Source organism: Lemur catta, chromosome 15 (genome assembly GCF_020740605.2).
Source record: "Lemur catta isolate mLemCat1 chromosome 15, mLemCat1.pri, whole genome shotgun sequence".
Taxonomy (NCBI): Eukaryota; Metazoa; Chordata; class Mammalia; order Primates; family Lemuridae; genus Lemur; species Lemur catta.
The window spans coordinates 51,488,521-51,516,442 of record NC_059142.1 but is presented as its reverse complement, the minus strand read 5'-3'; the positions used below and the strand labels follow the sequence as shown (position 1 = coordinate 51,516,442).

General features: G+C 60.0%; 1 protein-coding gene across 7 annotated transcripts; it reads right to left on the bottom strand.

Annotated features, from left to right (window-relative positions):
* Nucleotides 1–39: 39 nt before the first annotated feature.
* On the bottom strand, nt 40–23,726 carry KIF19 (kinesin family member 19). 7 transcript variants are annotated; one of them, XM_045569824.1, is made up of 21 exons: nt 23,550–23,726; nt 21,721–21,801; nt 11,409–11,519; nt 10,868–10,955; nt 10,435–10,571; nt 9,269–9,394; nt 8,694–8,888; nt 7,719–7,865; nt 6,953–7,075; nt 5,499–5,664; nt 4,721–4,895; nt 4,390–4,588; nt 3,546–3,816; nt 3,343–3,464; nt 2,770–2,903; nt 2,421–2,526; nt 2,149–2,236; nt 1,756–1,797; nt 1,230–1,627; nt 872–1,019; nt 40–676 (listed from the first exon to the last, which is right to left on the bottom strand). In XM_045569824.1, the coding sequence occupies exons 1-21, from the start codon at nt 23,586–23,588 to the stop codon at nt 546–548; spliced, it is 3,027 nt and encodes a 1,008-aa protein (XP_045425780.1). In that variant the 5' UTR covers nt 23,589–23,726; the 3' UTR covers nt 40–545. The 7 variants fall into 7 exon arrangements, with proteins under 7 accessions (XP_045425780.1, XP_045425781.1, XP_045425783.1 ...); XM_045569825.1 differs by having other exon boundaries at nt 1,245–1,627; nt 23,550–23,699; XM_045569827.1 differs by having other exon boundaries at nt 8,751–8,888; nt 23,550–23,699.
* Nucleotides 23,727–27,922: the final 4,196 nt, after the last annotated feature.

The following is a 27,922-nucleotide window of genomic DNA, read 5'->3' as shown; positions in this document are numbered from 1 at the left end:
CTCCACGTTCCAGACAAGGTCTAGTTTCCAACACAATCATTGAGACCCAAATGGGATTTTACTGTTAAAAAGGAAGGGAGGAAAAGCCACTGCCAAGTAACAAAACCAGCTTCCTTCCCCCCACCCCCAACCATAATATGAGAAATGCCCATTGGTCTCTCCCCACCTGTCCAGGATGCCCTGGTCCCAGAGGTGGGCCAGGGACCCCATCTCCATAGCAGTTCCTCTCCTCCATTTCCAAGGCCGAGACTGGCCACAGGTCTGCACAGGGTTTTGGCAACAGTGGTCTGTCCAGGGCTGGAGGCCAGGGAGCCCAGGCATTCTGGACATGCCTCCTGGCCTCACCTCCCTTCCCCAGTGGCACTGAAAGCGTGGACGGGTGGGGCAGACACCCCTGCAATTCCTGGGTCTCAGGAGCCCCCACCTTCCGAGATCCTGAGCTTCTGCTCCCAGGTCATCGCCATCTGCCCAGCCTCCACTTCCCAGGCCCTGCTACACCCCATTCAGTCTTGGGTGGCAGGGGAGCCAGTTCCAGGCAGAGCCGCTCAGTTATGCCGGAAGGGTCCATCTTTGCCATGGGTGCTTGCACCATGGAGCAGGCGGGGCCCACGGGTAGCCCGTCGGGAAATGCCAGCTGGGTTGGGGGGAACAGCAAGGGGTGAGGGGTCCCCAGAGCCTGCAACAGAGGCAGGGCCAGGATCAGGATAAGTGGTTTAGGAATGCCTCCCCCTCCCCTCCTCTCGCCCGGTGGCCTTGAAGTCCCTAGGGGCACACCCCAAGATGCCAGTCCCATGAGTACTGTGCGAGACCCATGCTTCCAGCAGGGGACAGCCACAGCCTCTCCCTCCTCCCTTCCCTTGCCGGTACTGACCCGTGTTCTGGCTTGGAGGGAGTTTGACTTTGGCCAAAGGCAGCGTCACCTTTCCCAGAAGCCGGGTACTGGGGGCTGGGTGCATCCTGTGGTCTGAGATGCTCCCTGCAGGACGGGGCCCCAGGAGGTGTGTCTTGGGGCGGGAGAGCTGTGTTGGTTGAACAGTGAGGTGAGGCGGAGATCTGCCACCAGGATCTGCCCCAGCTACACCACCAGCCCGAGGACAGAGGCTTTGTGGTGGGGGGTGTCTCGGGGTGTCGTGCAGGCCAGAGGTGCCGTGGGGGGCCTCTGGAGGAATCCAACCTTCAGGGCCCCATCCGAAGGGGCCCAGACACCCACCCCCTGCCCTTCGCCTCACCCCTTGCCCTGTGACCTCGAAGGACCGGGACCGCCGCTTCCTCCTCTTCGCCTCCAGCGACTCCTCTCTTTTCTTGCCGGGGCTTTTCTTCTGGCCACGCAGCCAGGGCCCAGGGCCGTCACTGCGATGCCCGGCCGCCAGGGGTGGGGCCTCGCCCGTGCTGCTGGACAGGTTGTCCTCGCTGGCAGCGTGCTGCAGCGCGGGGCTGGGCGGCCGCTTGCAGGCCAGCTGGCCTGGCGGCTGCACATCTTCAGCCTCACTCAGCGAGTGCAGGGACAGGCTGCTGCGCTCTGTCGCGGGCACCAGCAGGTGGCGCCCCTCAGGGGCCAGGGCCCGCGAGCGCCGCCTGGCGGCCTTCACTGAGATGCACTTGGTGCCGGTCAGGATCTCCTTCCTCTCTGCAGCGGAACACAGGGAGCCCCCAACCCCAGATCAAGGCCGCCTCCCAGCACCCTCCTCTGCCATGGCAGACACGGGCGGCAGCCAGACCGCCTGGGTTTCAATCCCAGCACCCCCCGTGACTTGCCGTGTAAGAAACTTGGGACACCTTTGTGAGCCTCACTTCCACCTGTAAACAAGGGATGGTAAAACTAACCCCATAGCATTATTTCAGGATTAATGGAGATAAGGGGCTTAAACCGCAGTGTCCAGGGGGCAGGCATGCAGTTAATATTTGCTATTACAATGAGAAGGCATGATTCTAAGTGCCCTGTGTTCCCCATTCTAATTTCTGATTGTGTTCCCAGCTCTCTGTGTGTCCTTGAGCAGGTGGCTAGTCCTTGGGGGGCACTGGGGTCTCTATGGAATAGGTAGCACCCAATGCACGGGTGCACTGGGCAGTGCAGAGGGCAGGAGGGTGATCTGAGCAGTTTAGATGAGGCCAGGCAGGGGCTGGCAGGGTGGGCAGGGGCGCACACACCTTTGTGGGACAAGGAGATCTCTGACAGATTCTCGCCACTGTCGGGGGAAGAGTTGATCCGGCTGCCCAGGCTGTCCAGAGCGGGGGCCTGTGGGGCGAAGTGGTTGGGAGGAGGGAACCCTCGAACACAGCAGGGACCCCATGCCCCAGTCAGCAGACGCAGGGGTGGTGGCTGTTTAAGAAAGGCTCCATCCTGACTGCAGTGCGTCCACCCCTGTGCCCCCCACCCCCAGCAGAGGCACTCTCGGGGCCAGTGGGTGCTCACAGCTCACCTCCTGGCTCACCAGGCTGCCAGTCTGGATGGGAGGTGGGGTGGGCACAGAGGAGCTCTTCATCTGCCAAGCTCTGGGACTGGCCTTGAACACGTGGTGGGCTTCGCTGAGGTTGGCAGAGGAGGATTGGGTGGCTGTTGACCAGGCTGGTCCCACTGAGGTCCCACCCCCAGCCCCAGGGAGAAGCTGGTGGTGTGGAGGGAGAGAGAACCCAGGGGTCTTGGCTCCAGACTGTGCCACCTCCTCCCTTTCATTCTGGCTTCATCTTCCCCATTTAGGCCTGATCCGGGTTGGCCTCCCCAGGACAGGGCACAGCACGATGGCTGGGGCAGGTGGTCCCTGGTCTCACCTCTCCGTGCTGAGGGTGGGGAGGGTGCTGTTCTGCGGGTGCTGAGCATCAGAACTCAGCGTCTTCACGCTCTCCGGGTCAGAATCTGGGGTCAGTGTGGGTCCTGCTGGGGTAATCTTGGGCAAAGAGCTGTCCTGGGAGGGGGAGCAGGGGTGGACAGTCAGAGCTGGTCCTGGACCAGGTAGCAGCAGCACAGGGGGAAAGAGCCGTCACATGGGCTGGCAGCCCCAGAAGGACAGTGGGCTCCCAGGGGTAAGCTGTGGTCTGCTGGGCATCCCCTAGTGGCATTGCCTGGTGGCCTGGACTCCTGGGAGGGCATCTGGGGCCATTTGTGATATCTCAGATGGCCAACCCTGACCCTCAGACCCTGGGTGGGGACAAGTGCCAGAGACGAATGCCCGGGGATGGCAAACTTACTTAGGCTTGGCAAGGCTTTGGGTGGGGTAAGAAGGAAAGGAAATCACCTCCCTGAGGGGCTGCCCAGCTGGGTCCCACCCCCATCCTGGCTGCCTACAGGCATTGCCTTGGGCGTGGCCCCTCCCTTAGCATATGTGCCCAGGCCCAGGCGTCCACCTGCAGGGCCCTGGAGGCCACGCGGTCCATGATGGTGGCCCGCTCCAGGCTGCCCTCCTCCAGCTCCCGCAGGTACACTTCGTAGAGCTCCTCCAGGTGTTGCGGGACGGCCAGGTTGCAGTCTGCCAGGGGAGGGGCAGGGCTAAGCGCGGGCCCGCGGGCCCTCCGCAGGTGGCTGGGACGCGTGGGGGCGCAGACCCTACCCTCAATGACCTGCCGCTGGCCCTGGATGATCTCGTCGCAGAGGCTGCGGTGCTGCTCCAGGCGGCGCACGGCCTCGCGGCGGTGGCGGAGTGCGCCGTCGCGGAGCAGCGCGTGCGACTGCATCTCGGTGTTCTCCACCTCGAGCTCGTGCACGCGGCACAGCAGGCTGAGCACCTCGCGCTGCTCCTCGGAGCCGATGCGCCGCGGCAGCGTCTCCTCCAGGCGCCGGCCCCGCACGCGCAGCTCCCGGCAGCGCTGCTCCAGCGCCAGCTGCGGGAGACGCGGGGTCACCACCAGGCAGCCGCGAAGAGCCCGAGCCCTCGCCCTTCCAGCCCCTGGACTCCGGGTATCCGGCTGGCGCTCAAGCCTCTAAGATGCATCTCGGGCCTTGCAACCGTGGGCTGCCGCAAGGTGGCCCCGCTGTGCCCACTGTTTGGGGACTGACCGCAATCTGCCCCTGGAACCAGCTCTGTAGACAAATGCTCAACCCCAGCCTAACTGAGCCCTCAGGACTCAGGATACCCTGAATGCCCCCCGCCCTTGGTTATGCCCCAGAACAGAAGGAAAGGATCTGTCATCTGGAAAACCCTAATGATACCACTAGCTGCCATTCGTTGAGTCCTTGGTATGTGCCAGACATTTATTTAATCTTCCCAACAACCCCGGGAGGGCTGCACCTTGACTGCTCTCCTTTTACAGATGAGGAATGTGAGGCACAGAGAGGTTAGAGAAATTAGCAAGGTCACACAGGATTGGCTGCCTGAGCTCCCCGTCTCACTACTGCCCCCTCCCCCAGCTCCTCGCCTCCTCTCTCCCGCGCTCTCCCGCCGGGACCCCGCGCACCTTCTGCCTGCTCAGGTTCTTCTGCTCGCCCGCCAGGGCTGCGATGCTCTCCCGGGCTGCCGCCACCTCGGGCGGCTCCAGGGTGTCTGGCTGGTCATCGCCGGTGTCAGAGTCCTTCTCGCTGTCGTCCTTGGTGTAGGATTCCTTCCGATGCTCCTCCCGCCATTTGAGAGCCCTGCGCGACTTCTCGTGCTCCCAGCTGCGGCAGCCCCACCCGGGGAGACATGGGACTCAGGCCGTGGGGGCAGGGCACGGCGTGCACCACAAATCCTGCTCCTCTGTCCCCGGACCACAGTGGGACCTGCAGTGTCCCACAGCAGGGGGCGCTTACCCGGCGATGGTGAGCAGATGGCGGGAGGTGTCGATCTGGACCTCCATGGAGTGGTTCTCCAGCTCCAGCAGGCGCCTCCGCACGTCCATCTGCTCCTGGAAGGCGCTGATGAGCTGCTCCCGAAGCTGCCCCATCTCGGCCTGCTCGCCCTGCCCGCTGTGCATCTGGACCTCGGCTGCCCAGGGGGCAGGGGTGGGAGAGGTCAATGGAGGGGGCAGGTTCAGGCTGGCCCCACCTGGGGCTCTCTCCTCTCTTTCTTCCCAACCCACTGCTGCCACTTCCTGCCCAACCACTTCCTCCAGGAAGACCTCCTAGCTGACTGCCTCCTGCCACACTCACGACCACATTGGATCTGTAGGCTGCTGCCCAAAGGTGACTCCCAGATCCTGTGCGTGAACTGGGAGCTAGCCCTTACAGCACCTTTGCGCCAACTATAAAGAAGCACCCCTGAGAAACTTTACTGCCATCTGCTGGGAAACCAACCTGCAAGGCTCTCTTGGTGGTGGCGACACAGCCTCACGGCCCCGCTCCGCGGCGCCCAGAGTGACCCACCTGCCTCGCTCATGTGAGCCCACCTAATCTTCATGGCAGCTCTCCAAAGCAGAGATCATCCCGTTGCACAGTTGAAGGCCAGAGGGCTCAGAGCAGGTGAGTGCCTAGCCCAAGGCCACCCAGCCAGAAAGAGCTGGAGTCTGGATCTGAACCCAGCACAGTCTGACCCCAGAGCAACATGAGACCACCTGGCAGAGGGCTGCTAGAGATGGGCTCTCATGCACACCTTGGATGTGGCGGATGTCACCCCGTGCCAGCCGGCCCCGGGCCTGGCCCCGCCCAGCCTGCTCCTCGATCTTGCACTTGAGCCGCTGGATCTCGCCCCGCAGGTCAGCAATGATGTTGGTGTACTGGGCGATGTGGTAGGAGACGCTGAGCAGGTTCTGCTTCACCTGTGGGAGGACAGGATGGGGCCGAGGGGGTACAGTGACCCCAGGCACTGGGCCGCCTCCATGCACTCACTGAGGCTGGCCTGCAGGGCTGTCCTTTCATTCTTCCCCACCTCTCTCAGCCTTTCTGGATGGCAGCAATGGCCTCCTGGCCTCCAACCCCACAGCCTCCTATCACACCTCCATGCCTTCTGGTCAGCAACCTTCGATGGCTCCCTACTGCCCAGGGGGAATGCCTAATATCATCACTTGGTGGTGAAGGCCCTCCACTATCTCTTCGATTTTCTTTTGACTCACTGCTCCCACGTGAACACCTGCTCTGGTCGAAGAACCATCCTGCTCTTCCCATGTCCACGACAGACAGCCCCTTCCTGCCTTTAGAGCCTCTCCCTTCCCACTCCCACCCTTCTGGAATGTCCTCCCATCCTTCAGGGTCCCACTCACTCTCCCCAAAGAGCTCCGCTTGATCCCACCAGCCCACTCCCACCTCCCCATTCCCTAACTTGTCTCAGCACCTACCGTTGGCATAATTTACCTGCTACTAACGATATTCTGAACTATCTCAAGAATATGTCTCCTCTCCCCTATTAAGTTCCTTGAGGGTTGGAATAAAACTTAAAGCACCAGGACATGGCTGGACAATGTTAAGTGTCAGAGAAATGTTCACTGCGTGTTCTCTTACACTTAGCCATCCCCACCCCTCCACACACAAACAGGTCGAGACAGGTTTCTGACCAGACAGCAGGGCTTCCAACATGCTCACAGAGAGGTGGGGACATGGACCGGGAAGCTGGGCGGACCCAGGCCCAGTCTCAGCACCATCACTGACCAGCTGGGGAGTCACTTCACCTCCCTAAGCCTCATTGTCCCAACCTGTACAATGGGGGCAGCGATAGCACCTGCCTGACTTTGAGGATCAAATGAGATGGCAAAGAGATAATAAATGAGGTAACTGAGGGGCTCAGAGTGAGTGCTCAGTCAAGGCTGCCCCTTACGCTGGCTAGCGGGGCAAGATGCTTTGAAAACCCAAAGGTCTGAATGACGGAGAGGAAGGGGGTGGAGTGGGGGCAGAGACCTGCAACAGAAGAAGATGGGACCCTCGGGAGCCGTGGGCCTCAGGGTGGACAAGCAGGTGCAGGAAAGGGCACAGGTCACATGGGGCTGGGGAGTGGGGCCCGTGCAGTGGTGGCTGGTTCCAGAGAGCGTGGGGCGGGGTGGGGCAGGGATCGGCCCAGGGGGGTGGTTATTGGCCCAGGAAGGTGTGTCCTGGGGACAGGCCAGGGGCCCTCACCCTGGTCTTAATGTTCTTGGCCCGGCCGGCGTAGGTCAGGGTGTTCCGGGACTCCTCGAAGGCGCTGCTCGCCGGACTGATGTGGGCAATCATCACGGTGCGGCTGTTCCCTCCCAGGGAGTCCTGGGTGGGGCGGTTGAGGTCAGCCGGGACCACCTCCCCAGGCCTTCCTCCTGCCAGGCTGTTCCCGACACCCTCCTTGGCATGTGTGTTCTCTCTCTCCCCCCACCTTCCTCTTTCTCTCTCACGTGTGCAAAGTCACACGGAGTGATGCAGAGGAAGCCCCGGCTCCACAACAGCCACCCGTGTGACCTTAAGCAGCGCCTTCCCCTCTGATCCTCAGCTGCCTCCCCTTGTAAGATGACAGTCATTTTGCAGTTGTCCCACCTCCCCTGCTATGGGTGCAGTAATGACAGTGGCTGATGGCAGTAAACAGTGGCCATGAGATTAGACCAGGGAGACCTCTATTTGGATCCTACATCCAAAACTTACTAGCTGAGCCCTTGGGAAAGTTACTTAACCTCTTTGTGCTCGGTTGGGGGTGGGGGCCTCAGGTACAGCTTTCCCTCCCTGCTGCCCGCCCTTGGGTTAGGGCTGCCAGGTAAAATACAGGATACCCAGTTAAATTTGAATTTCAGATAATGAATAATTTTTGTAGTATAAGTATATCCCAAATATTGCACAGGACATACTTAAACAACTTTTGTTGTATTTGACATTTATATTTAGCTGGGTGTCTTGTGTTTTTATTTGTTAAATCTGGTACCTTCAGGAGCCGAGTGAGCTTGCTGTCGCGGTAGTTGATGTACTTGTTGCTGCCCTTGTCGCTGAGTGCGTTGATGCAGTTGCCCAGGGCCAGCAGGGAGCGGTTGATGTGGGCCCCCTCCTTCATGCGCTGCCCACGGTTCTGTGTCTGGGGGGCGAACAAAGGGCATAACTGTGGCTCACTAGGGCGGGAGACTGGGTTTTGCCCCAGCCGCCCCACCAATGCCCTGGTGATCCTGTGCTGTAAACTCCTCTCTCTCCCTCAGGGCTCTGGAAGGTAGCAGTGACTTGACAAGAGGGCCTTGTCCTGCCCCCCTGCAGCGTCACTGAGGGTTCTGGAGAAGGAGGATGAGAAGGCCTCTGCACGAGAGTGGTGGGCTGGATGGAGGCTGCCGAGGGCTGAGGTGGCAGGTGCTTGGACCGCCAGAGCAGGTGCATGGCATGGCCTGTCACACGGTGCCATCATGAGATGGGAGGGAGGTTGTGGTCCACTCTGCCCAGCCTGGCAATGCTGCAACCAGCTGCCTCCAGTGACTGAAGGGCACACTCTCTCCTCCCAGGCCACTCCGTCGTGCCCCTTCCAGGAAGCCCTCGGGGCTTTACAAGAAGAGAGGGATAATTTCTTGAACTCTGCCCTGTTTAAACCCAGCTCCACGAGTTCGAACATGAAAGGCTGCTCATTCTCTCTGGTGCTGTCCTTTGCCTTGTGTTTGCACCAGTGCTAACCACAGGGACATCACCCAGCCTCCTTGCTCATGTGACCATAAAATCGCCAAGTTTGCGTGCAGGAGGGAGCCCGAGCCCACACCTGCTGGGGTGCTGCTGCGCACGGCCTCAGGGCTGGGCAAGCAGGCGCTAGTGGTGCGGGACAAAGATGCTGCCAGGAATCGGTGATGGGGCCCTTCTCCTCGCTTGGCTGATGTGATTGGGGAGCATCACCCCTGCCCTCCCTCCTCACCCTGGGAACCAGCATCACCTGGGAGGCGCGCTCAGAGCCGGCCAGGTCTATCATGAACAGGCGGCCCTGCCGCACCTCCTGCAAGATGTTCTTGACCCGGCTGCGCTGGCGCACGGCCACCTGCAGCACGGCGTGGGAGCGGGAGGACGTCTGGTTGGCCGCCGTGGGCTCCTGGGTCCTCTGCCGGTTTCCCTTCATCAGCAGCTGCATGATCTGGGAGGGAGGGAGGGCAGGTGGCTCTTGGGGACCCGTGCAGATGCTGCAGCAGAAGGAAGGAGCCCCAGGGGCTGGCCGGGAGGGTCCTGCCCCTGAGAGGTTGGGAAGGAGGCAGGCTGGGGTGGGCTCCATGGGCTGAGGGGCCCCGGGAGTGGCCTCAGCTCTGTGAGGTCAGGGTGTCTGTGTAAACAGAGGGGATGTGCTGCCTGGTCACTCTCCCAGGGTCAGCATGGTGGGGGCACAGTGGCAGGTGTGAGTCCCCCTCTTGCCGCCACGCAGGATGCTCTGTCCGCGGCCCTGCCCCAGCCCCGGCTGAGTGGGCGGCGGCTCCCTGGCTCCAGTGGTGACCACCCCCTGGCTGGCTGCACGAAACTCGCCTCTTTGGCGTTGATGGTGGAGACCTCGGTGATCCCGGCTACCTGGATCACCCCTTTGGCATCCTCCCTCAGCTCCAGGTACCCCAGGGCGGGGTTCAGCAGGTCCCGGATCATCTCGTTGTAGATCTGATGGGACCAGTGAGGGCAGGGAGGGAGACTGAGGGCAGGTCCAGCCCAGGGCCAGGTCCCCTCCCTCCCGAGCATGAAGAGGACGGGAGCTCGCACCTTCTGGGCCCCAGGCTCCTCTTGGAGGAGCCCTGACTGGGGGAAAGGCCCCTTCCTTTCTAGGGGCATGGGGGTGGGGCTTCAGCACCCACAGGGATCATCGGGCTGGTGCACCCCAGGGGCACACGTGGCTTCAGAACCCAGTGGGACTCCCTGTGTGGACAGGCCAGGCACTGGCCAGAGCTTGGACTTGACTGATGGCCGGAACCCCCTTACCCTGCCAGGTGGGGGGCCTTGTTTGTTGCTAGGCAACCCTCATGCTACTTCTAGGGTGCACCCCCCCACACACACAAAGAGAGTCTTGCTGGCGAGTCAACACCGAGCTGGCAGGGCAGCCACTGGCAGCCCCGCCTTGCCTTCCCGAGCCGTCGCCCAGGAGATTATCAGCTCCTGGAGGGGATGGGGTCCAGCCCGTGGCTCTCCTGTCTCTTCTGGCTCTGTGTGCTCCCCCCACGCCCTGCAAGGTGGGCACTAGGAGGCCGTGCTGGGTGGGGAAGCCCACAGGATCCAGCCCATACATGTATGTGCAGGTTCACCTGTGCCCACACGCGTGGAGTCCTGGAGGGAGCCTGGCAGGGCAGACAGGGTCTGCTCCAAGGAATGGGCCCCTGAGCATGCCGAGGTGGTGAGCCGTCTGGGAGGGTGGCTGAGCCCTGTGCTTCCTGGCAATGCTACTCTGGAGTGTGGCATACTGGGCAGGGCTTGGCTTTGAAGCCACAGCATCCTGAGTCTGAGTCCTGGCTCCCACACTTATTGTGTGACGTTGACCTAGTTGCTTAACCCCTCTGATGAGCCTTAGGTTTTTGTAAAGTGGAGCTCATGATATGCATGTGGGAGAGCAGCAGTGGTGGGCACCCCAGCAAGCTGCCCAGTGACTGGCCCTGGGGAGTGGGCCAGCCCCATCCAGTGTGCTCTTAGCCGGGCCAGGGTGGGGGGCTCACCTCCAGGTAGGACATGGACACCTCATACTCCATGTCATTGCTGGTCTCCTCAATGGCACGGAAGAGGTCATTGAGGGTCCGAACGTAGATGCCGGGCTCGTGGTCTGTGCCCAGCATGGTGTAGGTTTTCCCACAGCCTGGGGCAGAAGAAGGTGTGGGTGGGAGGCAGGAGGGAGGCCTCACTGGGCAGGCACTCCTGGCAGACCTGGGTCTGTCCCCGGGCTGGGCCCTCCCAGATTGGGAGGGGCAGGGAGGACAACAGCCTTGGATCCAAATGGGGCCTCCAGGGCTGGAGGGCCCTGTAGGGGCTTTGGATCAGCCGCATTCCAGATGGGGCCAGACCATCTCTCTGATGGAAGGGACGGGGCTTGGCCCTTAAGGGGGACAGCAGGGGTGTTATAGGCCTCGCCCATGGTCTGGGCTTGCCCCTCACCTGTGGGGCCATAGGCAAAGACAGTAGCATTGTAGCCTGAGATGACACCTTCAATGAGGCTCTTGGTGGTGGCCTGATACACCATCTCCTGCAGGGCAGAGGAGAGCTGTCGGGGGCCAGGGGCACAGACCCTCACTGGCACATCCTGTTCCCCAATAGGAGAGGTTTCTCTCCCTGGGACCCCAGGCCCGAGAGAAGTGGGGGTGGAGAGTGGGGGAGGGGATGTCTCCACTTACACCCACAGTGGGGGGCACCAGCCTGGAAGAGAGCCCAGGACACCTGAGACGCCTCCCCCTACAGCTGGTTCCTGGCTCCCTGCCCTGGGGACGCATCACATCTGCTCCTGGGAGTGTCCCGCAGGTGGGCAAGATGGGGTCCCTGGGCGGGTGTCGGCTTCCCCGCAGCTGTCCTGCGCCCGCCCTCCCCGCACCAGATGGGCCTCCAGCTCCTTGCTCCAGCTCTCACCGTGGGGGGTGGCATCTCAGCACAACCCAAGTGTGTCCACGCAGGAGCCCAGGTGTGCGCCTAGGCCCTCCCTCACCTGGGTGGCAGTGAAGTCAAAGGCCACATCAAACAGGTAGGACTTTTCCCGGGAGCGATGTGCCCGCAGGATGTCGTCAGGGTCCTCCATTGGGTCCATGAGAACCACCATCTGCAAAGGTCCCCAAGGGGAGGCTGCAGTCACCTGGGATCCCCAGGCCCCCGTGGGGTCAACCCTCAGGAGTTAACAAAGCCTGTCTGGGCTCCAGCCTCACCCCGCCCCACCTCAGGACGTGGGCAAGGGACGGGAGGGGCCAGATGCCAGAGCCCTGGGCTTACTCCCGTCCCTCCTCTGCTCAAGTCCAGATGCCTGGCCTTGGACACCCAAAGGCGGAAGCCTCCCTGACAACACACAACTGCCCCTGCAAGGCTGCACAGTCCCAGGGGAGCGGGGAGCCCCAGACCTGGGGCCCTGCCCCTAACTGCAACACCACGACCCACGGCGCCTCTACCAAGGGGCAACAACTGCTGCTGGCATGGAGCGAGGGTTTATTTTGTGTCGGGACCTGTTTCAAGCACTCCACATAGTCTCGTCCAACCCCTCCACAGTGCCGGACAGGAGAACTTCCCTTTTACAGTCAGGGGAGTAGCTTGTCACACGTCAGCAAGTGGAAGAACCTGGGCACAAACCCAGGATCCAGGTCCAAAGCCCACAGACTCCACCACCTCACTACCGCTATGGGGCTCCGGGACCCTCCTGCCCCGCCCTCAGCCCTCAGGCAGACCACTGTGGCTGAGGGGCTTGGGGGTGACCTCATCAGTGGCCCTCTGCAGCCTTGAGCCTGAGCCAGGGGTGGTGAGGGGAGTCAAGGGGCCCTGGGCTGGCAGCTAGGACGGGGCACGGTGGGCCAGTCCTGGCCGGGGCTCTCCCCTGGCTCACAGGTGGGTGAGGCTGTACTCAGGGTGTGTGTGTGTGAGTGTGTGTGTGAGTGTGTGTGTGTGTGAGAGTGTGAGTGTGAGTGTGTGTGTGTGTGTGAGTGTGTGTGAGAGTGAGTGTGTGAGTGTGAATGTGAGTGCATGTGTGACTGTGTGAGTGTGTGTGAGAGTGTGAGTGTGTGTGTGAGTGTGTGTGTGTGTCTGTGAGAGTGTGTCTGTGAGAGTGTGTGAGTGTGTGAGTGTGTGTGTGTGTGTTTCTGTGAGTGTGTGTGTGTGCGCGTGTGTGTGTGAGTGTGAGTGTGTGTGTGTGTGTCTGTGAGTGTGTGTGTGTGAGTGTCTGAGTGTGTGTGTGTGTGTGTGTGAGAGTGTGTGTGTGTGTGTGTGAGTGTGTGTGTGTGTGTGTGAGTGTGTGTGTGTGTGTGAGAGTGTGTGTGTGTGTGTGTGTGAGTGTGTGTGTGTGTGTGTGTGTGAGAGTGTGTGTGTGTGTGTGTGTGAGTGTGTGTGTGTGTGTGAGTGTGTGTGTGTGTGTGTGTGTGTGAGTGTGTGTGTGTGTGAGTGTGTGTGTGTGTGTGTGTGTGTGTGTGTGTGTGTTCGCGTGCGCACGCTTGTTGAAACACAGAAGGGGCCTGGCCAGATTCTTCTCTTGCTCCAGGGGTGATGGAGGGACCCATTTTCCAGAACAGTCTCTAGACCTGCTCCACTCTGCCCTCCCTCGGCCCCAGTGTCCTCAGCGAGCCTCGCCTCGCCCCGGGCTCTGTGTGGAGACACAGAGGAAGGCGCTGGATCCTCGCTGGGGTCCTGGCTAGGGTAGGGGTGGGGACAGAGTCAGTGCCAGACCCGTAGAAATGATGGAAGACGTTCAAAGACGCATGGGAGGGCTTGGGTTTAGGGGATTTAGGACGAGGGAGCAGGACTCGGGCAGGCGCCGAACCCCCACGCTGCCTCTTATTGGTGGAGGTGCCTTGCGCAAGCACCCTAACCTGCCTGAATGTCATTCTCCTCCTCTGTCAGGCGGGACAGCAGCACGATCTACCTGCAGGGCTGTGAAGGCCCGTGAGGCAATGCGAGATGTGCTCGGGCACAGGGCCAGGCACGTGCTGAGTGCACAACGGTCTTCATTCAGGAGGCTAAGTGGGGGCAGGGGATGGGAAGTCACCTGTCCTGGCACCCATGACTCTGTCTCCACCTCTCCCATGGGGAAGGTCACCAGGATTCGATGGGTCCTGCACCTGCCTGAGGCCCCTTTGGAGCTGAGCCATCAGGGCGGGTCCCTGTCCCTCTTGCTGCATCATGCAGGTGCCCCTGAGAATGGCTGGCACCTCTAAGTGCTGCTCTGTGCCCGGGAGCGCCTGGGCTCCCTGGGGTCCTGGCTGGCTCCAGACAGCCAGGGGAACGTCAGCCGCTGCAGGGCTCCCTCCTAATGAGGGGGGAGGATGCCCCCGGGGCTGTGGGTGCTGGGTGCAGTGCCAGATGGTGGCACTTCACCAGCCCCTTCCTCTTCTAGCGGGAGGGACGTGGGCAGCCCCCACTCCCAGCCCCTCCTCCCAGAGCGTAACAGCAGCTCACCTCCTGTGCACTTTAACTGGAACAATCCTGGTTATTTTTCTCACATGGGGAAATCAAGGCACAAAGTCACATTGCCAGGAAATTGCCACCTTTAGAGGGTGGGGTGGGGATTCCTGCCCTGTCCCTCAGCAGTGACCATGGCCCCAGGGAGGCCCCAACGCCCACTGTGCACGCCGGCCCTGCCTGATTTGATGCGAGTGGTGAGATGCTGTCCAAGGAGGGAGACTGGCCCCAACCGAGGCCAGGGCATCGAGGAGCACGGTTGTCACAGGCCGCCCAAAGAAGCAGAGGTGGTGGCTGCGTTCCCTTCCTGGGTCAGCAGGGGAGCTGGGGCCGCTGACAGCCCCCCAAAAGGCTTAGGAACAGGCCGAGGCGTGAGGTGCAGCCGCTCAGGGATGGGGGAGGCTGGCGGGGAGCAGCAGGTGGCCAGGACCCATGGGAGTGCTCAGGAGACATGTAGTGGGTCCCTCTAGGTCTACCCCTGTTGAGCTCGAGGGTTTAGGAACCCAGTTCTAGGAGGAGGACAGCCTCGGGACTCCCACCAGACCCCCCTCAGCACTGTAGGTAGGCCCTGGGTTCACACCCCTTCCTTCACTACCTGCACTCCTGGGCCAGGTGCACACCTGTGCTCATTGCATCAAACCTGGCCTAAGACCCTCGGGTATGCGGCAAGGACCCTTATGGGGTTCTCAATGGAGGGAGTCTTGGCCTACACTGCTACCCGAGCCACCCGTCCCCAGCCACTGGCCACTTCCTCAGGGCCTAGGCCCAATGCCCTCTAAGGCTCTTCCAGGATCTGGTCCGTGTCCCAGGCCCCAGCAGCCTGAGCCCTGCTCTAGTTTCAGGCCCAGCTGAAGATAAAACCTGGCTTCGAGTCCCCCAGCGTGGTCCCCATGGGACACAACAAGAACCTGACCAGCTACACCAGCTCTCACCTCGATGCCAGTGTTTTTGTGGACACGGGCAGAGCCAGTGGCCTGAGGGGCCCCCTCTGGGGTCCCTCAGTGCTGGGGAGGGTGAACAGCACATACCAACACCCATCCCTCACCTGTGACCTTCACTCGACCTCCGGACTCTGCCAAGTTCAAGACACCCTGGGCATTTGGTGCCTTTGATATCTGGGCTTGGGCATCAGCACATTGTCAGCCCAGCTGCTGAGATCCCCAGTTAAAGAGGGCTTTGTCTGGGTTCCATCTGTCTGGGCCCAGCCCCCGCCCCACCCTCCAGAGCATCACCCCCATTCCTGCCCACTCTGGCTCACAATGGAGCCCTTGTGCCCCTCTGCCAGGTGAGCCGGAGCTGAGCTGGGCAGGGGTGGGGAAGGGTGCTCAGAGCTGCCACGGAGCCCACCACGGAGCGTTCAGGCCAGTCGCACATGTTTGCTGAGCACCTTCCAGGTGGCAGGCACTCAGCAGCGCTGCAGGGAGAGAGCAACGTGAGGCCAGGTTCCTGCCTTCTGACACCCACGATCACCCTAACCAGGACAGGGCCAGAGCACAGAGAGGCACCTAAGCCAGCCCTGCCACCAGAGGCATGCTCCCTGGAAGAGGTGGCACCGGCACTGAGTCCCAAAGGATAAGCAGGAGGTGGCCAAGAGAGGTGAGGGAGGAAGAGCATTGCAGACGAATGCATGAGCGAGGCAAGCGGTGAGAGGCAGGCTGCGACAGCGGCTCTCAGCTCAGATCACCGCGGTTTCCTGCGAGAAACGCAGAGTTGGGGAGAGAGCGCTGGAGTTTCACCTTCTGTCCCCCTGCCAGGGATCCCCACTGCACACACCTGGGAGTTCACTTGAGCGTCCACCGAGGCGAGCACGCCTGTGCCCCACTGCCCAGGGCCCCTCTGTGAGCACTCGCTGTCCCTCGCTCTGGGAGGTTCCTAAACACCCTCCAAGGCTCCCTCTAAATGCCACCCTGGCTGGCACACAGCAGATGCCAAGGGCCGTCTGCTGAATAAAGCTGCCATTTATGGGGGGCGGTGAGTGCACAGGGCACAGTGTCAAGGGCTCAGTGTGCGTTTTCTCACAGCTCCTGAGTGGGCGCTCTGGTCATCGCTGGCCTGCAGCTGGGGACTCCGACAGGTTCAGTCAGTTCCCCACGGCTCCTGCAAAGTGCCGAGCTGCTCAGATTCAGAGCTGTGAGTTCCAGAACCCAGGCTCTCAACCACCCGCCCACCCACCGCCTCTCCAACAGAACAAGTGGGCAAACAGCTGCCTGGCTGGGTGAATGCACACTTGCTAGGGGACAACTGTGTCCCCCACCCTCAAATTCCTATGTTGAAGTCCTAACCCCTGGTACCATAGAATGTGACCTCATTTGGAAATAGGGTCATTACAGGTGTAACGAGTTAAGTGAGGATGAGGTCATACCCAGGTAGGGCAGGCCCTTAATCCAACATGACAGGTGTCCCTATAAAAAGGGGAAATTTGGGCGGAGATACGCATAGAAGGACAGTGATGTGAAGAGACACAGGGAGAAGACAGCCATCCACAAGCTAAAGACAGATTCTTCCCTGCCACCACCTTGACCTCTGACCTAAAGATAGTAAATAGCTGTTGTTTAAGCCACTCGGTGTGTGGCACTTTGTTACAGTGGCCTTGCAAACTAGTCTGGCTTGAGCCTCCCCATCCACGGCCTCCCCTCCCAGCCCTACTCTTAGTTCAGTGTAGATTTTGACCTTTCCAAAGTTCCAGATGGAGTTGGAGTCTTTGAACCTGAAAACCCAAGATCCTGAAAACCCAAGATCCTGTAGGGAGTTGGGGGCTGTGGGCCAGGGAGAGGGTGTCTCATCGATGAGCTGTGTCCCCATCGGGGACCAGGCTCTCTCCTAGCATCTCCTAGGTGAGAAGTGCTTTGCGCAAAGCACGTCGCCAGTTCCTCCTGCTGCACACCACCGAGCTGCAGGTGCACTTACCAGCTCTGCAGTCTTAGTGGGATTCCTTCTGGCCTCCAAATGGCTGACCACAGACCAGGGTTTCTCAGTCTTGGCACTACTGACACTTCGGGCGGGATCATTCCTGCTCGTGGGGGCTGTCCTGTGCCTTGTAGAATGCTTAGCAGAGTCCCTGGCCTCTACCCACTAGATGCCAGTAGTACCCTTCCCCCCAGTCGTGACACTGCCAAATCTTCCCTGGGGGGCAAAATCGCCCAGTTGAGAGCCACTGGGGTAGACTATTCCTCCTCTAGCCCCCAAGGATAGTGGGTGGCAAAGATCCCCAGGGAGAGAGTGCCACGAATGATGCTCAGGTTTGACACTGCTGTGTGACCTTGAGGAAGCTGCATCGCTTCTCTGGGCCTCAGGATTTCCTGATTGGAAGTTAGGGGGGACCAGCAGGACCACAGCCTTGAGAGAAGAATTCGTGCACCCCCCGTCCTGCTCAGGAATCCTCAGCAGAGACTCGGGCTCTGCTGTCCTGCCCAGCAGGGGGCCGGCCCCCTACCCCTGTTCTCACAGGTGAAGCTAACGCACAGCAAAACCAAAACCTGACTCAGGGTGGGTATCACCCCTGCACGGCTGTTTCTGGTTTTTGTTTTTTTCTTTAACAAGGAGAATTTGTTGCTGGTCGTATTTCTAGTTGTAAACGTACCATGCTGTGAGTCCTCAGCAAAGGAGACCTTGACCCCAGAAAGGGTGTCCCTGGGCCCTGTCAGCCTTCGGGCTGGATGGAGCCCACTGAGCTCATAAAGCCACCAAGGCCCAGCTGGCTGCTTAGGACAGAGCTACACTTGGCTCATGTCCTGGTCAGGTCCCCAGCTGGCTACAGGACTCTAAGGACTCTGAGGCTCAGGACGGGGGAAGGTGTAACCTAGAATACGGTCCAGGGCTGTGTCTCCCAAAGGGTCTGCAGACACCTTCACCAGAGCTTCCAGGAAGACTGTGAAATGCAGATTCTCAGGCACTGCCCAGATTCATAGGGTCCGAGTCCTGGGGCAGTGGGCCCGTGAATCTGCATTTTTAACAAGCACCCTCTCTTCATACCCACCCAGATGCTAAGTGGAAGGATCCTTGCACCCCAGCAGCATCTCGCACAACACCCAAAAAGTGGGAGTAACCCAGATGCCCATCAGCTGCTGAATGGACGAACCAGCGCGGTGTATCCACACCTGGAGTATCGTTCAGCCACAAGCGGGGCGAAGTTCCGATACAAGCTGTAACGTGGATGAACCTCGAAAACACCAGGACCACATAGTGCACGATTCCACTGACGGTAAATGTCCAGAACGGGCCGTACAGAGACGGAAGGTAGTTTGGGGTTGCAGGGGCTGGGTGGGCTGGGGAGGTGGGCGTGGCTAAGGGGGAGAAGGGAAGAATCCCCACACCCTCCCCAGGCCGCTCCCCACCACACTTGGCTCTTAGGGCAACAGGGCCAAGAAGCATCCAGAGGGCAGGTGTGCAGGGAGCCGCCCACCCCACTGCCCCCCAGGCAGGCAAGTGGGCTAAGGGCAGCTGCCCCCACAGCACTTGGCATCTGTCACCTTCGACTTTATTTATCTTTCACAAGAGCTCTGCCTTTGCCGCTCTCCCATACGTTATCTCCTTTAATCCTCTCGGCAGCTCTGCGGTGGGTGGAGCAGGTTTCTTATTCCCCTGTCTTCTGATGAGGAAACCGAGACCCAGGCTGGCCCACCAGCACCCAGCCAGGACACGGCAGGCCTGAGAATGCCTGGGTGTCCTTGTCCCCATGTCACGCCGCCAGCCCAGTCTTGCTCAGTGGCCCTCCTGCCTTCTCTTCTCTTCCCCTCCCACCTCTGCCCTGCTCTGCCTCCCTTGGCCCCACTGCGGGGCTTGTGGGGGGCCCCAGGAGCAGAGGGGGGTGGCAGTTGGGCCTCAAGCAGATAAATGCTAATTATGGGATTACACACATTGTTGGTTGTCTTAAATCCCGCAGACAAACAGGACCTGAGAGCCAGGAGGAGGGTCAGTGGCAGTGGGGCCGGGGAGGGGTTCTGTGTGGTCTGCAGCTCCTTCCCCCACCTGGAACTCCGGGCCCCACCAGCTGCTCAGGCTGTCCCCGGGGGCTCTGGCTTTAGGGCCTAGTCTAACCCCATATGCTACCGAGAGACAGAGCCCCCGCCAACACTCTTCCAGGAGCACAGACACAGGGGGCCCCTGGGGACCGTCCTGAGAGCTCTGACTCGGGAAGTGGGAAGATGCAAGGTAGGCCAGGGTTTGCTTACCTCTAGGGCCCGAAACCATCCCATATGTCAGCCCTTGGGGTAAACTCACCGTTATTAACCCCTAAGTAACATGTGCCAGGCGCATATGTTAGCCCACGAGGACCCATCAAAGAAGACATTAGGATTATTGTCCGGATCTGAACTGAGACCCTGGGGCACAGGCCTGGCAAGGCACCTGAACTGTCCCCTTTACAAATCCAGACCCTCACTCCAGCTTCCCCAGAATGTGAGCACATGGGCCACTTGTCCCCAGAGGACATTTTGTCTGTGGCCAGGCTTTGTTGCTACAATCACCCTCGTTGGAGATGTCCCCAGGAGAACAATGCCTAGCCCTGAGGAAGGCTGTCCTCATGGTGGCCCAAGCCAGGGGGTGACCAAGTCCCCAGTCAGGGCAGAAGCCCATAGGGAGTTTGTGTGGAGAGCCCTGAGTCTAGCTGCTCAGGCAGCCCTCTCAGGTCTCTCAGCTGACAAAGGAACAGCCCAGTTAGAAACGCCCAGCTGCAGCTCGGGGGGCCTTCCCGGAGGCGGGGGCATGTCTTGGATGGATTAGGCCGCACCCAGAGAGGGAGCCTCTCCCTTTCTGCTGGCAGGGACAGAAAGGAGCCAGTGTTTGCCACGTGTGGGCACACAATGGGCTGTCCCCTTGACGGGGAGCGTTTCCATCAGCATCAGTTAATATTTGTCAGCCCCCGCACAGGCCAGGAGCCAGGAGTAGCAGAGAGAGAGACATCATTGTCCCTACCCGAGGACCTGATATCTTCCGGGACAAGTTGGACAAACAGGGAGTGGCTTTGCCTGGAAGCAGGTTTCTCCCGAGCTCTACAGCCCTCCAGGGCTGGCGTCTCTCAGAGGCCAAGCCAGCAGCCCCGGGAACGTCAGTCTCCAGCAGACGACGACAGCTCATTTCGTGCCACTTTCTATGTGCAGGCACTGGGGAGGCACGTGCACATGGCAGCCCACAAAGGCCCTCCAGAGAAGGCATCATGACTATTGTCCCCACTTACAGATGAGGGAACTGGGGCCCCTGGGAGCAAGACCCCCAAGGCCACACATCTGGCAAATGGCAGAACCCACCCTATGCTACTGTTATGCACATTCATTCTGCTCCAGCTGGACCCAGCCAATTTAGAAGGGTCTTCCCAGTCACCCCTGCTTTCCCCAGGGTCTTTGAGGAAGCCCACCCTGTTTCCAAGAGGAAATAGGGGAAGAGAAATTGGGGGACTGGTACCAATGGTTCTACTGTGCTCACAGCTCCACCATCACTGCAGAAGGAAGAGGCTTGGGTGAGCACCTGCCCCTGAGGGGTGAGCCCAGAGGTGGGCAGGCATTAGAGGCTGTGCTGTCCACCTGGTTTGCTTGTCATGGCTGGAGGGACCTGGGCGCAGGGGCATCGGTGCTCACCAGTGCCTTTCTCCACACTGCACAGCACCCTCTGGCTTCTGACCCACCAGCACACCCCGCTGCAGTGCCCATGCCCACCCCACACCTGAGTCCTCAACTGCCGTCCAAACGAACATCCTGGCCAAGGTCTACAGTGTGTGTGGTTTGGCCCCACCCACGTCTCCAGCCTCACTTGCAACTCTCACCCCCTCACTCCTGCTTGAGCCACCTGCACCCTTCTCAGTTACCCAATTGCAACACAACCCCTCTCACCACAGGGCCTTTGCACATGCAAGGCCCTCAGGTCAAAATTTATCCTCTCATGCGCACTCCTAAATGACCTCTTCGTCACCCCTCATGTTTCAGCTCAAGTTCAGTTTCTTAAGGGAGCCCCCTGACCTCCAGGGCTAGGTCAAGTTCCCCTGTTACTTACTCCATAGCACTACTTTACAGCCCTTGTTAGCTGCAAACTCACGATTATTCATGATTCAATTCTTTTTCTTTCTTTCTTTATTTTAGAAATAAAGTCTCGCTCTGTCACTCAGACTGGAGTGCAGTGGCATGATGTTAGCTCACTGCAGCCTCAAACTCCTGGGCTCAAACCATCCTCTAGCCTCAGCCTCACAAGTAGCTGGGATTACAGGCACGTGCCACCATGTGTGGCTAATTTTTAAATTTTTTTGTAGAGATTGGGTCTTGCTATGTTGCCCAGGCTCGTCTCGAACTCCGGATCTCCAGTGATCCTCCTACCTTGGCCTCCCAAAGCGCTGGGATTACAGGCATGAGCCACTGCGCCTGGCCCCAATTCTTTGATTAATGCGCTAGGCTATAAGGTAGGGGGAAGCCAGGGTCTTTTCTGTTCACCATAGTTTCCCAGCTCCTAACATGGTCCCCAGAGTGTTGTGGGTACTTGATAAATATTTATTGCCTCGTGTGCCCTGCCCCCCTCATCTTGGTGACATGAGGACCAAGATTGCAAACAGACAGCCAAGGACTTTGCCAAGTAGGAACACTCTGGAAGTGAGCTTTAGCTCTAAACCACATGAGTACGTGCTCTAGGCATATTAAGATGGAAAGTAAAGCTACGGGTGTACGAAAGGCTACAGAAGCTCTTAGCTCTCCTTGGATCAATCTAGGAAGGCTTCTTGGACGAAGGGCCCCCAACTTCCTTGACAGTGTTGTCCAAGGCACAGCCAAGAGTTCAGTGAGCAGAGGAAGGATGTAAGCCAGAGAGGCCCTTCCTGCCCACCTCCCCCAGGTGAGCTGAGCGCTCTGAGCAGACCTCTGCCCTGCAGCTCCGGCCCCAGCCCTGCATACCTGCTCATCCACTTTATGGGCGATGAGGGTGGCTCCCTCCTCCAGCTCTGCCACGCTGATGGGCCGGACCCGGAGCGCCACCTGAAAGCAAAGACCAGAGCCCCTGGATTAGAGGAAGAGGGCCACGCCAGGCCTCGGGGAGAAGAATGAGAAGACCTCGGGATTCCTCCGCGAGGCAAGGCCCTCGGTTCTCAGTGTCCAGCCACCCCAGGCCTCCTCTGTCCTAAGAAAACTTCTACTTAGGTCAGAGGGCAGCAGGTCCACAGGGGGTCGGTCTGTGTCTGAGTCTATGAGTTTTCCCAGGAGCCCGGGGCCTCAGGGAGAGCTCTGGGGCAGAAAGCCGTCTGCTCCTCCTGCCTGCGTGAGCCTCGAGCCCACATGAAGCACTCACAGCTCCCCTGGGCTTGCACTTGGAGCCTTTGTCACCGAGCAGCCTGTCTGCGTCTGTGAATGACGCGCTGCAACTGAAGGTTCAGGCACAGCGGGCTGTAGGACGGGGCCTGGCGCGTAGGATGGCACAGGGAACTTCTCTCGTCATCCCAACAACCTGTGACCACGTGCCTAGCCCGAGGAAAGTGTCACCCAGGGCCCCCCTCTGACCATTCTCCAGCCAGTGAGAGGTGGCGGGTCTTCATCCTGTCCCTGAGTCTCCCCAAAGAACGGGGTGGAGGGGAGGAGCGTGTCCTCTGCTGACCAAAGGGAAACACCTGCGGGTATGTGGGTGGATCGAATGGGGCCTCCGGCAGAGGAAGGAACCTCCACTGCCTGTCAGGTCATTTTTGTCAGGTTTCCTCTGCCAAGTTCCACTGGTGGGAGGGGGGGACCCTTCGTCCCTGCCCCCGGGAGCACACCAGATGTGTTAAGGAAAGCCATTTTCAAAGAGACACATTCTAAGCTGCCAGGGAGGAGTTCTAGAGCCCAGGGCTTGCTTGGGGGCTGGGGCCAAGGCTCCTCCCCGGAGAAGCAAGCTTGCCGGGCAGAGGGAGGGTCTGGGGTTATATTACCCTCCAGGTACATCACCACCCACCTGCTGGTGATAAAAGCCCATTACCAGACCTCAGATGTTAGAGGTTAAGGAAGGGGCTTGGAGAGGGACGCATCCCCCAACCCACCCCCAGAGCCTAGTGGTGGCCTTGGGGTCACTGAGGCTTCCCCTCATTGCTCTGCGCAGGCACCACTGGTCACCAGGAATCTCTATCTTCACCCCCACTCCCACCTTCTCATCCATCCCAGACCCCAGGGCTCTGCGGGGACATCACAGTCACCCCCAGCACCTCTCTGAAATATGGAGAGCCCTGACTTGGACAGCCTCTGTGTTGCAGCCCAATAACCAGCCACTGCCCACCCCATGCTGGCTTCTCCGGAGTGGGGGAGGAGGGGCTCTTGCTTTCCTACCCATGACCCCCCCAGCTCCCTTTAAGCTCCTGACTTCACCAGGGCTGCCATACCCTCTGGTTCACCAGGAAACTCCCACCTTCCCTCTGGGGCGGGTAGGTCATGCTCGCCCCGCCCTGGCCTTTCTGGATCAGAGAGCAGTCTTGCCCAGAGACCCCCCCTGCACAGGCTTTGGGGGTGCAGTCCCCCAGTGGAGGGTGTAAAAAGTTGGGCTAGCTTTTCAGACCTCAGAAGGATGCCATGATACCTCCTTGAGGCCCATCCTCCAGGACTTGGGGAAAGTTGCTCTGGGCGGTCCCAGCCCTGAACCTTGCATGTCCTCTTAGTGGGGTGGGGTGAGGGGACAGGACTGCTCTGCCTGTTGGAGGCCGACTGAGGTATTCCGGGCTCTGGGGCTCACGGAGGAGGCCAGGAGGAGGTTGAAGGGGTCTCACCATGAGTTGCTGGTCCTTGGAGTCCCCGCTGTCCTTCATGCTTGCGGCAGGTGGAGGGGCTCAGGCCACGACGCTGGGCATGGCCGAGCCGCACTCCCACGGCCGTGGGTCTCGTCTGGTCACTTGTCGCAGCCTTGCCTGAGCTGCTGCTGCCTGACAACCCGAAACCAACAACGCGCCCGCGGCCAAGGGCGCGGACCGGGAGGCGGGGCCCAGGGAGGGCACGGACGGGCCGCCCCGCCCCTTCGCCCCGCCCCGCCCCTGCCCGCGAGTGTTGGCCGCCTCCGCCCGGGAGGCTCCCGAGCCTGCGCCGCTGCCGTGTGCCGCCTGTGCGTCCCTGGGCCCTCGGCCCCGGCGCGTCCGTTTGGTGGCTCCTGTAGAAGGCTCGGCTCGCGGCCGGGACCCCGCCCCACCGCCCGCCAGGACGCGCAGAGCCGACCACGCGGCTCCCTGCCCCTCGGGCCACGCGCACCTGCTGCCCATCTGCCTGTCTCTCGGTCTCCAGGTGTTTCCACCGGCGCTGCCTGCTTCCCTGGGGCCTCTGGTTTGGGTGTCTGCACCCACCGTTCAGCGGCAGGGCGGGTAAAGAGTCGCCCCTTTGCCCTGGGGGAGCACCTATATTACCTGGTGTGTGCTACAGACCAGCCTGCCTCAGGGTACCCCACCGGCAAACAATGCTCAGTCTCTAAACCCAGAGTCTGGGGGAGATGGCTGTGTCCCTGCGCCCTTCTGGCTCCCTGCCTGCTGGAAGAGCCACATACTGTACAAGAAAGTCTTTCCATTCTTGGTGGCAGTAACGACGGTACACACTCAGCGAGCACAGGGGAAAGATTCCCGTCCTCAGGAGGCCCCAGGAAAACAGGATTCTGGTCTCGGCTCTGCCTCCAACTTGCCCAGCCGCCTGGAGTGGGCTTTACCTGCCTCCCTCTGGGCCTCGGTTTCCTGGGTGATGTCGGAGGTCCCCCTATTCTGAGGGTGCATCCCTTGTGTCTCTGCTCCCACTGAAGCTGAGCCCGCAGCCCCTGCAAAGACCTGGAGGGGATGCCACAGTGGGGTTCACCTCCCGCGGAAGAAGCTGGGGAAGGAAGAGCTCATGTCCCCGGGGCTGTCCCAGACTGCCTGGCGCAACTCCAGAGGCAGAGCACGTTGCCAGCCTGTGCCCTGGGACTGGCTTCCCCAGTGCCCTGAGGAGCTTGTGTTGGGAATAGTTATTAATAAACACAGCAAGACGCAGCCCGCAGCCGTGGGCGTGATAAATAGATAAACCCAGTTCAGCTTGGTGGTGGAAGCCGCACCCTCCTGCAGGGGGTCCCCGCTTTGTCCTGTTCTTTGATCGAGGCTGCCCCTCAGGCTGGCTGGTTTGCAGATGGGCATCAAGTACTTTTGAGGATGTGTTGGGCTTGCGTTCCAGACCCTTGAATGGAATCTTTTTAGATCAGCCAAGGAGGCCCCCGGTCAGTTGGGTGACAGACGTTTCTTTTTCTTTCCTGTTCCTCGCATACGTCCGTCCCACCCAGGACGGCCCATAGGGGTTGGCGGGTGAAAAGCAGCGGCCCCTGAGCAGGAGGTCCCCACCCACCTCACGTGGAGACTCGTCTCAAAGTCCTCCATAGTCTCCAGCCGCTTCCCCTGCTTGCCTTTTGAGTTTTTGTCAACGAAACTTCCATCCCCTGCGTAGCTGTAGCTGTAAGTCATTGGTTCTTCTTCACGAGGTCTTCGGGCTCAGGGGGCTTGAGGACCTGCTGTTGGTGGTCCAGCCACACATACCAAAGGTCACTAAAAACCTGCCTGGGCTCAGGCTTTTCTGAGCTCATTGAAATCTTCATCCATTCACCTGCAGTGGGCCCTCCAGTGGGCAAAACCTCCCCTGCCTAATAGGAAGGTGCTGCCACGCCCAGTGTGGACGGCATTAGCGGCCACATCCATTCGGCAACGATACTTTCAACCAGAGATACGTGACATTCTCCACCTCCCCCAAACCCACCTGCAGTCGGAAACCACCGGTTTTGATGAGCCCCGAGCACTCTCTAAAGCCCTTTGCCCCCCTGCCCCAGGGCCCCAGGGAGCAAAGTCCCACCTGCTTGCGGCTGGGCATGGCTCCTCCCAGGCTGGGCTCCCTGGGTGAGAGCCTGCAGGGGAAACGGGAGTTACTGCAAAAGCAAAGCATGGAACGAGGATTTTTCTCCTAAGCAGCCCCTTCCAGGTTGGGGGTTCAGATGCTGAAGGGACCCTGAGAAACCGATTCACAAGTCATTCTAGTGGCTCCTCGTTCTGACCTAAACCGTGACCCCAGTAATGAAAGCTGTCTGGGGTGGCCATCAGATGCTTCTAAGTGATGGAGGTGACAGGTGTTTATCGAGCTTTTACTCTGAGCCCAATGGCTGACACTTGTTATTTCATTTACTTGCTCAGATAATCCCTGGAGTTAGGGGCAGAGGAGCAGAGAGGCAGGGATTCTGGAGCCGTTGCCCAGGCTTCTCTTGCCTGACACCATAGCGTCCTCCCAGCTGCCCCCAGGTGCTCCCCTCCCCTAGCCTTCCTCCGCAGCAGCAGATGTTCCATCAAGACACTCCCCTGCTTCCCAGTGATCTTGGGACAAAGGTCAAAGTCCTTGACTCCAGGCCAGCCCCACCTGACCCCTGCATGTTCTCCAGGCTGGGTCCCCAGCACTAGCTGGAACTCACCGCACTTCAGCCGCACTGATGTCTCACTGTTGCTCAGACAGAGTGACGCCAGCTTCTTCTGTCCTTGGGGTATTGTGTGCATGCTGCTCCCCTGCCTGGGGTGCCCCTCCATGCAGACACCCACATAGTCACATGTGCACATACATGCACACAGATACACACACGTGCACAAACCACCCAGCTGCCTCATGCTTGCTGTTAGGGTCTCAGCTTCATTGTCACTTCCTCAAGGAGGCCTCCCTGACAGCTCCTTTCTCTCTAGAGACTAGGTTAGTTCCTCCTATTATCCCTCTTATAGCACTCTGTACTCTTCATTAAAATGTCACTTTGCACAGCTGTCGCTCTGCATGCATCGGGGAACATGTTAGCTTTCCGTGTTTCCCACTAGCTACGGCACGTGGCCCGGCGGGGTTCAGACTTGCCCGGGCTGCACGCCCCATACAAAGCAGCTTCTAGCCACAGTTCCTGTTACGAACCCTGGGCTGGCCACAGGCCCCAGCACATAGTGGTCCCTGCCCTGGGGTCTCTGGGTGCTGAGCTCACCCTGAAGTCATGAGCAGTCACCCTTGCCTCCTGCAGTGAAAGAGAACAGGGACTGTGATCCTCCCAGGAGCTTGGTGGGCCGTTGTGGTAGCAGCTGAAGCGTCATCAGTTTAGGCGCACGTTTGTTAATCAGGTCAGCTGATAGAAGAGCCCAAAGAAGGCTCAGACCCTCCCCTAGGAGGCATGGTCAGGGGGACATCACTGTGCTGTGGACACTGGAGTCCAGCTGTGGCTTCTGTACTTCCCAGCCCCATTCTGGTGTGTCCCCCACCCTGTCCACACTCCACGGGGAGGGTTTTCCCAGCAGCCTCTGGTTCTCTGATGATGCGTCGTGGTTTTGTTTTGCTCCCCTTTGGAAGGGGAGCCGCTCCCTCATGGCATCCTCTGCCTGCTGCCTGGATGGCAGAGCCCACTCCTGCTCCTGGGGGGCCTGGGGGTGCAGTGTGTGTGGCATAAGCTCTAGGGCGGGGACTCTGGGCTGAAGTCCCAGCTAGTTACTCCCTCTCTGCGTCTCACCTGCCACGTCCGCCAGGCGGGGATTGAGGATGGTGTGATCACTCCCGGCTGCTTGTGAGGATCAAGCACTCAGGAAATGTAACCCGAGATTATCGTTTTTATCAAAGTCTAGCTGCCTTCAGCAACTCACTGGCTTTTTTTCTTTTGAGCAGGAGGGGCAGCTGGCATTGGGTCCTTCCTCAACATTTTCAAAGGGCACTCTGATCCTGTCCCGCGCAGCTGACAGCGCAGGATGAATGGCGGCCGGGGGACTCCCCGGTGCAAGGTTGCTCTAAGCCGCCCTCTCGCCCTGCTGACGTCTCCGTCATGGTCGCTGACTGCTCTGTTGCGCTGTGGTTTCAGGGTGACCCTGGGGCAGCCCCCTGCCCACCCTGGAGCCCCCGAGGGCCCTGCACAGCACGTGGCCCACAGTTGATGGCCGTCCAGGGTCAGGAACGAGCACCCTGGGCTCCCGTCCTGGCTCTGTCAAACTCACCAGCTCTGTCACTCGGGTAAGTCCCTGCACCTCTCCCAGAAGCCCTGCTGGATCATCAGAGCGCAAACCTCCCAGGGACGCCGTGAAAGAATCACGTGCCATAATGTGGAAGGCTCCTAGCGCAGGACGCGTGACACATGCTGACCGTTGGTGGT

What these genes read in the sequence shown, in the direction of transcription:
- KIF19 (XM_045569824.1), bottom strand. Translation starts at nt 23,588, where the DNA reads ATGAAGGACAGCGGGGACTCCAAGGACCAGCAACTCATG. An exon ending in TTGACTTCACTGCCACCCAG is followed by an intron (nt 10,956 to 11,408) that starts GTGAGGGAGGGC and finishes TCTGCCCTGCAG; the next exon opens with GAGATGGTGTATCAGGCCAC. An exon ending in CCACCATCAACGCCAAAGAG is followed by an intron (nt 8,889 to 9,268) that starts GCGAGTTTCGTG and finishes CCTCCCTCCCAG; the next exon opens with ATCATGCAGCTGCTGATGAA.